The sequence below is a fragment of the Myotis daubentonii genome, chromosome 2 (assembly GCF_963259705.1).
Source record: "Myotis daubentonii chromosome 2, mMyoDau2.1, whole genome shotgun sequence".
Classification (NCBI taxonomy): domain Eukaryota; kingdom Metazoa; phylum Chordata; class Mammalia; order Chiroptera; family Vespertilionidae; genus Myotis; species Myotis daubentonii.
Window position 1 is genome coordinate 193,253,845 of NC_081841.1, and position 14,192 is coordinate 193,268,036.

At 52.9% G+C, this 14,192-nt stretch overlaps 1 protein-coding gene across 3 annotated transcripts in view; it reads right to left on the bottom strand.

Moving 5' to 3' along the window:
• ADPRHL1 (ADP-ribosylhydrolase like 1) overlaps window positions 1–14,192 on the bottom strand; it is a 42,625-nt gene that overhangs the window by 9,263 nt on the left and 19,170 nt on the right. The window contains exons 5-7 of one of the 3 annotated variants that reach the window (XM_059685178.1): window positions 12,862–12,989; window positions 12,190–12,322; window positions 10,518–10,671 (exon numbers count right to left, since the gene is read on the bottom strand). In XM_059685178.1, the coding sequence (XP_059541161.1) occupies window positions 10,518–10,671; window positions 12,190–12,322; window positions 12,862–12,989 (415 nt within the window). Of the gene's footprint in view, window positions 1–9,670; window positions 10,672–12,189; window positions 12,323–12,861; window positions 12,990–14,192 lie in introns of those variants that run through there. The other 2 variants (XM_059685179.1, XM_059685180.1) reach the window with 2 other exon arrangements.

The window sequence follows — 14,192 nt, forward strand, 5'->3', positions numbered from 1 at the left end:
CCAAGGGCTCCAAGGACATGACCAGGAAGTAGAGCAAAGGTTCTGTGGTGCATGGAAAGTCTTCACGGCTATTTAGAATATAAACATAATTGGAAATGCCCGACCTGTCTAACCCCAGGCTGCTTAAATAACACGCGTATTTACAGGGAAATAATCTGGTGCAGGAAAGTGCTTGTGATGTAAAGTTGGAAGTGCAAGCTGCAAAGCTGTATGTGGACTCTGGCCCAACTGTGTTTTCAAAAGAATGGCGCAGACACACAGAGACCGAAGACAGATGGGAAGGAAATACACTAACGTATTTTTCTTTTTGTACTTCCATGCATTTTTCCAAAAAAAGAGAGTTCTATCTTTAGAAGCCACATGCAAATGTCCTTTTAAAAAGCTGTCCTGATCACTTACGTGCCACTGTGATGGGGGAGCACCAGCAGCCCTCCCCTTCGGCGGCCCACCTCACTGACAGGGAGGAATCTGACCCCACCCACTGGGTGAGCCCACAGGATCACCCAATGCCGGGGGATGGATCTCAATACACAGAATTTCAAGGCAAACATAACCTTGGAGTTCTGCCTCCTTAGCCTCCCTGGCAACCTCAAATTCACCTCCATGCAGTGAATTCACACAGGAAGTGTCGGATGTCTCCGGCCCTCGAAGACATCAGAGCCCTGAGAGGCCTCCTTAAAACCCAGAGCGCTGGGCGGCCCCACCACAATTTTGAGTCAGTCTGTCTCTGAGGAGCCAAGAACTTGCATTTCAAACAAGTTCCCTGCGTGGCCGATGCTGCCGGCCAGGGACCCCAGTTTGAGCACCACCGGGATAGACTGAGATCTTTCTCAACCTCAGACAACTGGGGATTTGGGGAACTAAAGCAGTGGATTAGGCTCCTAAAACAGAACAATATCTGAACCCACTCCTAAGCCACGACGTGGTGCGAGCCAGCACGGCCTGGGAGTAACTGCTGCATAGACATCCCAGGGGACACGGCCGCCCACCAGCACCAACGAGGCTGAGAGGCCTGATGCTCACTGAGAACCGGCAGGAGGGGCCAGCCCACCGGGACGGTGCCTGGCTGTGTCCTCGAAACTGAAAAGCCCCCCCCCTCCCCCGCTCCCGGCTTGGCCACTGAAGGTCCTGGACCAGCATCAGGGATTAGGGAAGACCAAGGAGCAGCCGAGTTCTGTGCTGTTTCAGCCTTTGGTGCCTCCTGCCCTATTTGAGAAGGTTGGCATCACACCTCGGCTGCCTGTGGCCCCGGCATCATTGCCACAGTGCTCACTTTCCCTGAACCCCAGGTGTTCGGCAGGGACGGCCTCTCTCCCATAGGGTTAGGTCCCTCACCAAGGGCTGCACCAGGTTATCTGAGACCTCCTTTGACCTGAGAACAGCAGCCAACACCAGGGACTCAGTGCTCCAGGCCAAAGCATTTCAGGGGCTTCCTCCACAGCCCTCAATGCATCTCTGTCAATCTTACAAAGGCAGCCTGAAAGAGACCTGGCCCAGGAGCCATAGGGATGGATTAGGGGTGGAGGGGGGAGCTGGTCCCTGTGGCTGATGCTGGGACATCAGGGGAAAGCCCTGCTCAAGGCAGTGCCCCATCCGCGATCCGAGAGTTGTTACGTCTCACATCTCTGAAATAAGAGGAACGTAGTGACCGATGGCATCATGGCCCGGTCGATAGCTTGATCGGCTGGTGGCATTTTTATTTCCCAGAGGCACACGGACCGAGGGCTTTCTGCGTTGGCTCAGTAGAATTCACCACGATGCTCTGCCACTAACTCCCTGGGAGTTTTTCCAGTGCCTGCTGGTGAGCGCCCTGCTCCTCACACTGGCTGCCTCACTGTATCTCCTTATCTCTTAGGGATGGTTGTCACCCCTTCCACATCTGGGAAATCAACGCTGGAGATAGTCAGTGGCTTGTTGGAGTTCACAGGGCTGACCAAGTGCAGAACGAGGATGAGGTCGGTGTTCAGCTTCATGGAACATCATGGGGATCGCCCCTGGGAACTGCCCAGGTCTCAGGGCCTGGTGGACATCTGGGGCCTCACAGGCACATCACACGTGGCTGAACCGACCTCCCTGCACCCCAATCCCTCTTCCCGTTTTTCCTGTCTAGGCAGATGGCTCCTGCTGCCCCCAGAAACACCAGTCATCCTTGGCTCCCACACCCACACCCACACCCACACCCACACCCACACCCACACCCACACCCACACCCACACCCACACCCACACCCACACCCACACCCACACCCACACGTGGCTGAGCTCTGCAGTCCTATGGCCTAGGATGGAGGAATTGTCTCTGCCACCCTTACTGACCACACAAAAATCAACTCTGAAAACAAAAACAAAACAAAAAACCTCCTCTGCTTGCTTCGGCTCCGCTCCCGCCTGCTGCTGTCTCTGAATCATGCCCGTGAAGGTGGCATCCGGACAGTGGCTTCCACTGACTTTAGAATTGAACGTGAACTGCCAGCGAGGCCCGCAAGACTCAAGCCTCACTTTGTGCCCGTTCCTCCTGGTTCCTGGGCCTGAGCTGCTCCCTCCGCCTGCCCTCTCCCAAGTGTTCCTCTTTCTTTCTGCCACTCTACCCCACCTTCCTCATCTTCCTTGCTCAGGTCTTGGCGTAAGTGCCACCGTTCAAGGAGGTCCTCCCTGACTCCTTTTTGTTTTGTTTTGTTTTGAAAATATTCACCCAAGGATATTTTTTCCATTGACTTTTAGAGAGAGTGGAAGGGCGGGGGAGAGACACAGAGAGAGAAACATCAATTGGTTACTTTCCGCACACGCCCTGACCAGAGGTCGAGCCTGCAACCGAGGTACGTGCCTTTGACAGGAATTGAACCCATGACCCTTCAATCCTCCGGCCTACACTCTAACCACTGAGCAAAACCAGGTAGGGTAAAAATATGTGTGTGTTTTTAAATTGACTTCAGAGAGAGGAAGGGAGAGGGAGAGACAGATAGAAGTGTCAATGATGAGAGAGAATCATTGATCAGCTGCCTCCCACACGTCCCCTACTGGACATCGCAACCCGGCACATGCCCTGACTGGGAATCGAACTGGCTTCGTGGGTCGATGCTCCACTGAGCCATGCAGGCCAGGCTCGAGAGCGTTTCTTTGGCAGCACCCTCACAGTCATACTGAATTCTTGGCTTAATTACTTAACATCTATCTCCACTACATTACGTGAGACTCTTCCCACAGAGTGAAACACGTAGCTCAGTGCCTGGCACATGGTGGGTCCTCTGTAGGCTTTTATGGACTGGATGACACACCTGTGACTAAGCAATGTGCTGAGGGCCTCCTCCTCCTCATCATTCCCGTCTATCAACGAGCCTCCCACGCTGGCTGCGACGTGCGGAGAGCCCGGCTAAATGCGGAAGGGTTACAGCAGCAGCGACAGCGATTCAGCGCCAGCGTCGGCTGTCCACACGCCACGTGGGAGCCTCTGGGTCTAGGACTCAGTTGCCAGGAGGGGCCTGGAGGCAGCCTGGCCTGGTCCCAGGTAGGACCAAGCTCTGGGCCTCCCGAGTCACGTTGCCGGGCAGCCTCCCAGCTTGGAGTCATTTGCTCACTTGGTCATTTCAATCATCTTTATGACTTCGCAGGTTGAGTCATTCAGATAACTGAAATAGTTACACCGACAATGTCCTTTGGGACATTCGGGTGTCTGAATAAGGCCCCGAGGGTCAGCCGTGTCTGAGCTCATCCGCCGCTCCGTGCACCTTGCCAACATGTTCTGAGTCCCATGGTCTAAATAGAAAGATGAAGAATGCAGCTGACAGCACACTCCTGTCAGCCTCCTGTCTTAGGAGGTGAATCAGAGAGCTCAGGAAGCTCGAGGCTGACTTTATCCATTATCCTCTCGTCAGTCTGCGGCACATCTCAGCGACCAGGCACCAGCTTCCCCGTGCTCCACGCATGGTTTCGAGGCTGAGCATCCGTCTCCTCTGGGGAGGACAGCGGTGCTCCTGCATGATGACAATGACACGTGCCCGGTTGGGCTTGCCGTATGTCCTTCTTACGGCGCTTTACTGGGACAAGTCTTATGCCACGCCAGTTCACTGTTCCAGCCAGCTCAGGGCTTCCACATCACAGGGACATCTGTGAGCCAGTTATGAGGTTGATTGTGTTATCAAGACATTGATCAGCATCCCACTAAGCGAACAGCCCCCCAAAACTCCATGTCTCAGAGATGCTCCAAGCAGCCTAGGAGAGCCCCAGGTATATATCACAACTGGCTTTATCTGCCAGCCCACGGGTAGAGTTTCAAAACATTCTGAAATGCTTTCAAAATCAGCTACGAAATGCCTTCTCTCCCCGAGAAGGTCAGGATGCTTTTCTAAGATTTATAGGACCATAAAGTGCTTTTTTAGGTGAGCCCTGCCTTGCCAAGGCGGCCTTGCCCATGAGCCGGTGGCATCTGAAGTATGTCAGATGCAGGACGACATCCTGGGACTGTGACAAGAGAAGGGGCATGGCATGACCTCCTTCAGTGAGTCATTACTGAGCTGGGCTCCGCGTTCCCTGCAGGGACCCGCTACCCTGCTCTTCAGGCCCAGGAGCTCAGCCCATCTGGCCCTTTGACCCCACCTTGTACTATGCTCCAGCTGCACTGGCCATCGAATGTTCCCAGCTCATTCCTACCACAGGGCCTTTGCTCAAACTCTTCCCTCTGCTTAGTGCAGTCTGCCCTCGGGGCTTCCCGCATCCCCTCCCGAGGTCACTCTCTGAGCACACAACCCACAGTGCTCTCCAGCACATCCCCTGGATAGCTGTCGCTGGAGCATTTTTAACTCTCTGAGACTCAAGTGCAGTTGCAAACACCCATGCATGTTTTTGTCTGCCCCCCTCCCCGCACCCCTAGAATGTGGCTCCACATAGGCAGGCACTCATTTTGTTCCCCACTTTCCTCCGGGGCTGTCAGCAAGCCTGGCCAGCGCAGGCACTCAGCAAACGCCCGTGGAAGGGCCTTGTTTGGAGGCTTTGGGTCACCCTACAGGTCACTGCCAGGTGTGCCTGAAGCTTTGAGCAGCAGCAGGTACCGCTCGCCCACCCCGGACCTTCTTCCGGGCTCCCTGCCCTGCCTCACTCCGTCTCTGGAGTGCCAGTCTCCTGAGCGTTTGCCACCTGACCAGGCTGTGCTCTTTCCCATTTCCAGACTTTGCCAATACTGAGCCTCCTGGCCTGGAACAGCCGCACGCCCAACGAGCTCCCATTCATCCTTCACATTCTGGTTTAGCTGCCCCTGCTCAGTGGAGCCTTTTCCAGTGGCCCGGCTGTGCGAGCCACCAACCCCCAACCATTCCCACGGAGGCCTCTCAGTGTGGACCTCTGCACCCCCAAAGTCACTGGATCAGAGCATGTGTGGGAGGGTGAGGGTGGTCCCTATTTTGGGGCACCCACGTCATTCACCAGGGACCAGACAGCAGCCTGGGGTGGGCGGCTGGCAGCCAGCCCATGTGGCTATTACAGCGGTGAGCTCGTAAGGCCAGCTCTAATGTTGAGTATTAATCATAATTTGTAGGCTCATTTTAACGGTAACTATTTTTCTACTAAAACACAATAACCAATGTCTGTTGACTATTCCATATTTTTTGTTAGTGACTAAGGAACTCACAGTTGAAATTGTGTCAATGAATCAGTCAGAGAACTGAACCTCTGCATTTTCCTTGAAATAAATCTGGTTACAAATTGGTGGGTGGCCTTCTGGGCTGGGGTACCCCATGGCCATGCACCTGAATCTCACAGGCGTGGCCCTGGCTGTGGTGGACAGAGGGGTGCCTGTCCAACCCAGCTGACTGAGGCCCCTGAGTCTTGAATACTTTTCCAGGCCCTGAGATTTAATAAGTGAGCAAGCATTCTGAAAACTCTCCTCTCACACTTAATTACAACTACTGCCGTGTGTGTGTGTGTGTGTGTGTGTGTGTGGTGTGGGGGGGTGTATATATCTCTGTGTGTGTGTCAGTGTACGTATCCATGTGTGCATACCCCTGTGTGTGTATCTGTGTATATACACCTCTTTTTGTGTGTCTGTGTGTAAGTGTGTACCTCTGTGTGTCTGTACACCTCTCTTTGTGTGTCTTTGTGTAAGTATATACCTTTGTGTGTGTATCTGTATGTATACACCTCTCTTTGTGTGTGTGTGTACACCTCTCTTTGTGTGTCTGTGTGTAAGTGTATACCTGTGTCTATGTGTGTCTGTGTGTGCAGTGAGAGGGAGATAAAATGATAAGGCAAATGTAGCCCAGTGTTAACAGTTGGTGACGCTGGGTGAAGGGAACATGGGAGTTCTTTGAGCTGTTTTGGTAACTTCTGTGTGTGAAGTACTTAAAAACAAACAATTAGGATGGACAGGAGGGAGCAAAGCCATGGGAGACAAGTGCATTCCAGGACCCTGAGAGCACAGATAAGCCCTGGTCCGCGGTCACACTGCGGACCCGGCAGTGCACAGACACCGCAGGCCTGGCGCCAGGGGGAGGACTCTGGGTTTTCTCAGGAGTGAGGGACATGAGGCTGTCTACACCAGGGAGCTTCGGGCTCAGATAAGGCCCGTGTTCCCAGCGTCACCCTCCTGTGGGAGGTCCCCATGGTGATGAGGGTGGTGGTTGGGTGGCTGTTGAGGCCGGAGTGCTGCCCGTGGGCCGTGTGATGGGCCGTGAGCCCACCTTTTTGCCTGCAGCTTGGGCACCGTCACAGCGCCCGCTGTGCCCATCCAGATGAGGTGGGGTCAAGCACTTGGTGCCCTTTCCGCTGCCCTTTCCGCGGGCTTGCCATCCCGTTCAGTGCTCGGGCACCCGGAACCCACCCGGAGGCTCAAGGCTGACATTTCCCTTCCCGTGTTGATTCCCCCCATGATACTCTGCGGGAGCTTACACTTTATTTCTACTTGAAAACTGGAAATAAGTCAACACGTGAAGAATTTTTCACCCAAGTGGTCACAGTGCCTGCACTGCCACTTAAAAGTTACTCCCACTTAAAGGGGCTTTGGGGTGAAGTGTGTAAAACCCAGATGTTTGGAGGGGACATTAATTTGGGCAGTTCCGTCAGTTGACATCTGATCGATTTTTCCCGTTCTGTCTGCTAGGGGTGCTGGGGTTTCTTAACTCACTGAGGGTCCCCCTCGGGGACTCCGGACTGTGGTCAAGTCTCGCTGAATTAGGGTGGCCGGCTGGAGAGTGAGAGGTAGGAGTTGGGTTGTCAGACAGGCAGGATTTACATTTCCACTCTCCGTTCACTACTGCCCCCAACCCCATGAAATATAAATGCAAAACCAAAGAGTTTGGGGACATGAATTCATCGAAATCAGCCTGAAGTCGGAAAACTTGTGAGCACCACAGAGAACCTGCTCCAATACTGGAGCCACAGGAACCGTGTGCCTGTCCGTGGGACACAGGGGCCGCCAGAGGGCAAACCCTTCCTGACGGCCACGACATTTCCTAGCCACGGCCCCAGTCCACCGAGAGTCCCCAGCTCAGACCTCACCTTCCATGTGCTGCGTCAGCCATGGGCCATGAATAAAGGGGTGTGGGCTATAGGGGTCGGAGGAAGGCAGGGTGTGGTCAGTCACATCTCACGACACACACCTGCCACTGAGTCATCCTTTCTTGTCACCTGGGAATAAGAGGTAATAACACCCCCTCATCTGATGTCTACAGGGGCTGTGATCTCACGTGGTGTTTAGCATTAGCATTCTTGGATATAACATGCTATTGATTGTAAGAGGCGCTGCTACTTTGTAAATCTCAGGAAAAAAAAAATAAACTCTGCCAATTAAGTGATCAGGCACAATGAAATATACACTGCATCTCAAGTTTAGAAATGTTAAATGCAAAAACAAATGCATTCTGGAATTAAGAAATCACCGTGCTATTAATTAATGTTTAATTTCTTTCCAGACGAGATGGGGAAGCAACATATTGAAGTAAACATAAGAAGCAGTGTTTTAAAATGCCACTTGGAAAACGAAAACAACTTAAGGATGACATCAATATGGTCCCTATGTAAATGGAATAAAAAGCAACATGTAGATATATATGTGTATATATATATGATGATACTGGAAAATATTTAAAAACCCATTAAGTGAATAAATCCAAAGGAAACCATTATGAATACTATAAACTTATTTGTGGAGAGTAATCATGTATATGTGTGTGTGTATGTGTGTGTGTGTGTGCGCGCGCACAACACACAGATGCAAGCGTGGAACGCACACAAACCCCTGGTTGTCTGTGTAGAGGAGGTTTCTGGAAGGAGACACAGGCATCACAACCCACCGCTTTCTCTGGGGCCTGCTGATGTGAGTCTGGCTGAGGTTTGGAAGAATCTTACTTTCCACATGCACATTTAATAATGACATTTGAATTTCTGAAGCTGCGCCCATGTACCACTTTTATAATAAAATGCAATCAGCAAGCGTTACATTTCTAAAAGTTCAAGTAGGTGCAGTATTCATTACTTTTGATAGTTTTGTTTTTCTTCTCAACTTTTGCATTTCCCTGTAATAGGACAATGAAATAGGGAAGCAGTTTCACTAATTTGTGATGCTTATAAATTTTTCTTTATATTTTTTAATTTATAATTAATCTGTAAATAGACTCATTCCCTGATTCTTATATTTTTAAAAAATCCTCACCCAAGGATATTTTTCCCATTAATTTTCAAAGTGAAAAGGAGGGATGAGGAAGGGAAGAGAGAGAGAGAGAGAGAGAGAGAGAGAGAGAGAGAGAGAGAGAGAGACATTGATGTGAGAGAGACACATCAACTGGTTGCCTTCCCTAGGGGCCCCCATCAGGGGCAGAGAGTGAACCCACAACCGAGGTACGTTCCCTTGACAGGAATCAAGCCCATGACCCTTCCGTCCACAGGCCAATGCTCTAATCACTGAGCAAACTGGCCAGGGCCACTCCCTGATTCTTAAGGGTGGCTTGAATTCTCCTAAATCGTCAATAAGGTTCAGACCGAGTGACTTCCTTCTAAACCATATGCACTCAACTCGCTTGAGATCCACTTCTCTTTTGCACAGCAGAGTCGAAGGGCCACTTTTAAGGCAAGCTGGTAAACCCAGATATCCCTTTAAAACAGTAAGCCGCTGTGTTATGTACCTCTAGGAAAAGTGCCAACTTACCTTACTTGGGTTTCTTTTCCTGGAAGATAACTCTCGGTTAATTTCTGCACACCCACTAACCCTGGCTTGGACCCTGGAGTGATGGGAGAACCCCTCACCCACTCTGTCTGTCTTGCTGCCTCTCTTGATTGAAAAGCATCAGTAGCAGCAAACGTTAGTTCCGTTATTCAGAAACCTGATGTGGAAAACACTTTGGTGCAATATGCCTAGTAGACAACGGCCCACCGGTTCTTTCATCAACCTGGAGGGACGCCTTCACACTTCCCTAAGAAATGGACAGAGATGTATTCTATCGAAACTGTCCTGTCCTGTTCCACAGCCCAGGGCACCAGGGTGCCCAGGAAGGGGAGGCAGGGTGCCTGGGGGAGACGAGGTGGTCTCAGGAAACCTCAACGTCTGAGTGTCTGCGAGCAAGCATCCCCGAATACCGGGATCCCGGGGGCTCTGAGCGCCTCGCCTGGCTGTGCTCAGAGGCAAACTTTCAATGAAAAGATGTCACCATCAACAAGATAGAGCCCAGCTAAGCCGCCAAAGCGCCATGTTAAACGTCAGTCACCAACTGCTGTTTTATTCACACCAGATACTACTTCAAAAAGATAGTGTCCACGGTTATTTTTAACAAGAGCACGTTATCTCCTTTTCAAGATTCTCAGAGAGAGAAACATGGGCCACAGGGAGCAGCTCTGTCTCCTTCAGCAAATCCTGGTGCAGCCGGCCACAGGCCCTCTCTGCAGCCTGGGCCGCACCCACGCGCGCGTGACAGCTGCAGACCCGGGGAAGAAAGAGGTGGGTGCCGGCGTGAGAACTGTGTGGCCTGGTTTCCTCACTTAGTTGTTCCAAAAGGTTGGCTTTAAAGATCTAGTGTGATTAAAAACGTAGGCTGGCGGGTTAAACGCGGTGCTTCTGGCTGCATCCTGAAGGCACGCATACTGACTGCTCTGATGGGGAAACGCAAGGGCAGCAGGCGCCTGGGAGGGACGGGGGAGCAGGTGGGCAGTGGCTGAAGTGCGTGTCTAAGAGCTAGAAACAGGCAGTGGCGGAAGGTTCTGCAGATGGAGGAGGCCCTTCTGAGCGGAGCCCTTGTGGTTAGTTGAAGTGAGTGAGCGAAAAGCATTAGCTATGCAACAGAATAAAATACACCAGTTGTCCAAGAGGCTGCTTGCGACCACTGTATGTGGAGGTTTGAGGGTAGCAAATCCAGGGTGACCTCCATCATGCACTGGATTTGGGCCAGGATAGGAACAATACTCTTGTAGGACAAATAATGTATGTTATAAGCACGGTCAATTGGGCATGAGCTCTCAGTGTGCGGAGAGGCGGGGAGCTGCGCGTGGACTCCCCTGGGGCCCCGGGGCTGGGAGGGCTCCCTGGCAGGGAGGTGGCTTTACTTCTCCTCCGTGGACAGGCGGTGGAGAGCCTCGCCCAGGTGCAGCAGCTCCGCCCTGTGCTCCAGCTCCTGGTGCAGGCCTTCGGGGACAGCGCCCAGGCCGTGGAGCAGTCCGAACAGGCAGCCTGCGATGGCCCCCGTGGCCCCACTCTCACCTGGAACGGAAACACAGGTCCTCAGGATTCCAAGGGCAGAGTGGGAAGGGGCACATCACTGTGAACTTGACACTAACCCAGTGATGGAGAACCTTTTGAGCTCGGCGTGTCAGCATTTTGAAAAACCCTAACTTAACTCTGGTGCCGTGTCACATATAGAAATTTTTTGATATTTGCAACCATAGTAAAACAAAGACTTATATTTTTGATATTTATTTTATATATTTAAATGCCATTTAACAAAGAAAAATCAACCAAAAAAATGAGTTCGTGTGTCACCTCTGACACACGTGTCACAGGTTCGCCATCACTGCACTAACCAGGGCCTCTGTGCAAGGGCCTGTCTCAGAGATGCTCCTGGGCTGGTGTCTCTATAGCAGTAAGCACCAGGGCTTTCTCAGCCTCCTCCCCCTCCCTCGTGCCAAACCCCAGTTTTGCCGATGGGCCCTGGTGGCTTTTGCTGTCCCCAATACAAACACCCTGACAACACACAAGGTGTGCAGATGCCTTTGTTATCATGGGTGCAGGGTGCCCCGGAGGTCCTCCCCTCCAGGCTCTGTGGGTGGCCAGAGTCTACTCGGGCTCCCTCACAAGCTGTCTGCACCTCACGAAGACTCCTGTATGCCCCCCACCCCTGCTCTCAGCTAGGGGTCCTGGATTGTGTGGGTCACTGCGCCCCTTGGAAAGTCCCTTCTCCCACGTTCATGGCCACACTGCTGCCCTTGGCTCCCATCACTCTCTCCTGGGCTCCTCCTCCCTCAGTGGGAGCCCCCAGGCTCTCAAAGAAGCCCTCTGCTGGCCTCCAGGAAGTGCAAACTTCTCAATCATCTCAGTACCAGGAGCAGCACTCTGTTCTGAAAATAGCCACTCTAATAGCGATGGAATCCATGCCCACCCGGACATAACATATACAGGAATCCTCTTTACACTCACAGGAGACAATGGCACAGGGAGTGAGGCAAGGCTCCCAGCCCTGCAGCAATGATCACTGCTGCTCAGTGGCGCAGTGGGGAACTCCTGGCACCATGTACCCAACTGCCTCATAGCCCTCTGAGTTGGGTTTGATCCTCTCACCTCACAGAGAGACTAGCCTGGAACTGCACTTGAACCCAGGGCTGCCTGATTCTAAAGTGCAACCTTTCTGTGATTGCAGTCTGCAGAGGTGAGGGACACGACGATGGTGATGGCAGAGGTCAGAATGCTGCACGGCCAGCACCAGTGGAACCCGCGTGCTCTTCAACCAGCAGCCACGAGGGAGAGGAGCCTGCACTCCAGCAACCTGAACACTACATCTCTCCAAGCTCAGAGCCTCAGGGCCACCAAGGCAGCGCGGCAACCTGCCTGCAGTCTGTGATGTCTGTGCACGAGTAGCTGGAGCCAGGGCCCTGCCCAGAGAAGAGACCATGGTCTGGGGCTCCCTCACGCCTGAAACTTCAGACATCCTGACAGAATGCACAGGGATAGGGATGGGGTGCTGGCCTCTTGGAAGTTCAAGGCCATTGAAGAAGGGAATCTCACCTCCGTGAAACATGGCCCGGTGGCAGAGCTCTGTCCAGTTGTTCCCGGCTCCTAAGAGAGCATCGTAGGCAATCATGGGGGCATCATGGCCCCGTCGCCCCCCTCGGCCTTCTGAGCTCCATTTCTTGTAGGTCTGAAGAGAGAGCCAGGGGTCAGAGGCATGGACCAAAAGCGGAACCGTGTCAGAACCTGAGCTCCCCGGGTCTGTCCAGTGGCTGTTCATGTACCCACGGAGCACTGATGGAGTACCACCCTGGGCCAGGCACTGCCCGGGGCTGGGGAGGGGCAGCGAGCAGGAAAGGCTCACTCCTCATGGCTCCTACATGGCAGCCATTCTGAGACGGACATTCACAGATAAACAAGCACCAACAGCGTGTCAGGCAGCCCTGAACCCCACGAGGACAAATAGAGCTGGGCAAAGGGGCTGAGGTGCTGTGACAGGCATTAGACACCACACCCAGGAAACCACTTGCTGGTGACATTCGGTCTGAGCAGGGCAAAGGGACAACGAGATCTTCCATGACCCCTCCCACATGCAGCTGTTCCCTCAGCCCGTCTGTACTGCTTGGGGCTAAGATGGCAGTAACAGCCCTGGTGAGGTGGACCCCGTGGGCAGTGGGACGCTGAAAGCTCCAGGTCCCCGGCTGCCATCTCGGACACAGCGAGGCTTACCTTGTCCCTCTCCTCTGCATCGTAATGGTCAGGGAAGGCGGCTTGACTTCCGGTGTCTTCACTGAGCTTCCTCTCTTCCAAGTAAAACTGCCACTTAGCTTCAAAGTAAAACCAGTGCTCCTGGTACTCTAAATGCAGAGAACAGGGTGGCAGGATGCCATGGCCATCAGCTGGGGTGTGCGGGCCGCAGGAGCGTGAGTAGGGCCTGGGGCAGAGGGGCTGGGCTCAGAACATTGTAGGCAGTGAGCCGGAGGGGACAGAAGACACAGGGCAATGCTCTTTATCCCGGGTGGGGACAAGGGGACGGGAGGAGACCTGGCATCTGGCCTTCGTGATGTCTCTAGACATTGAAACATGCTCGTATTTGTAGCTACTCTGAAACAAAAGCAAGGAAGATGGTGATGGGGGACAAAAGCCATTCAAAGAATTGCTTAACTCTCTTCTGAAACGAGACAGTGACTGCAACATTTTTAAGTGCCTTCTTTGAAAATTCTGAACCTGGGTATTTTTATTAATTCAACACTGCCTGCAAGGTAGGGAGAGAGGGTGCTTTACTATCCTAATGACCAGCTCGACATCTAAACCCTGGAGGGGGCGAAGCAAGTTTTCTGGGTGAAGAGGACGTTGACTCAAAAATGAGCTGGAGCAGCAGCTACACTTGCTGGTAGCGGATAGGAGATGGCTCGCTGAGTCTCAGAGCTCCCAGGGAGTCACGAGGGCTTCACTGCCCCTCCACAAAGTGCGCTGGGTTAACACACTTGACCTTGTCCTCCTTGAGAGCAGGCAGGACCCTGGCTCCAGGGATCGCCCAGGATGCCAACTGCGCAGAGTGGTTAAGTGGCCAGTGAGGCCCGAGGGAGTCAACCGACAAGAGGAAAACAGAGGCTGCCGTGTCTGCTTATGGTTGGGGAGCCGGGGAAGAGAGCGGGGACCAGAGAGGGGCTAGGTGGTCACGGGCTGCAGGGGAAAGCAGTGTTCCTCTGCCCTTCTAACCACGGGTACAGCAGGAGGTGCCTGGGGTGGGTCGTGGGATGACATTCCAGGTTGCCACGGGAATGCCAGTCTCTTGGAAACAGTGGCATGACTCTGTTTTACGAAACTAAAGGTGAGGCCCATTTAAGGTCTATTTCAGTGAAATAAGATGAAAAGTGAGAGAGGCAGAAGCAACAGGGCAGGGACCAGAATCCACAAATCCCATTCGCCCTGCAGAGACCCGTGTTTCTAGCAGAGAGCTCATGCTGGTGTGGGCACAAGCTCAGACAGAGCCTCCTTCCCAAGCAAATGGCCAGTCACCCTTGGAAGCAGATCTTCAAACACAAAAGCATGGAACT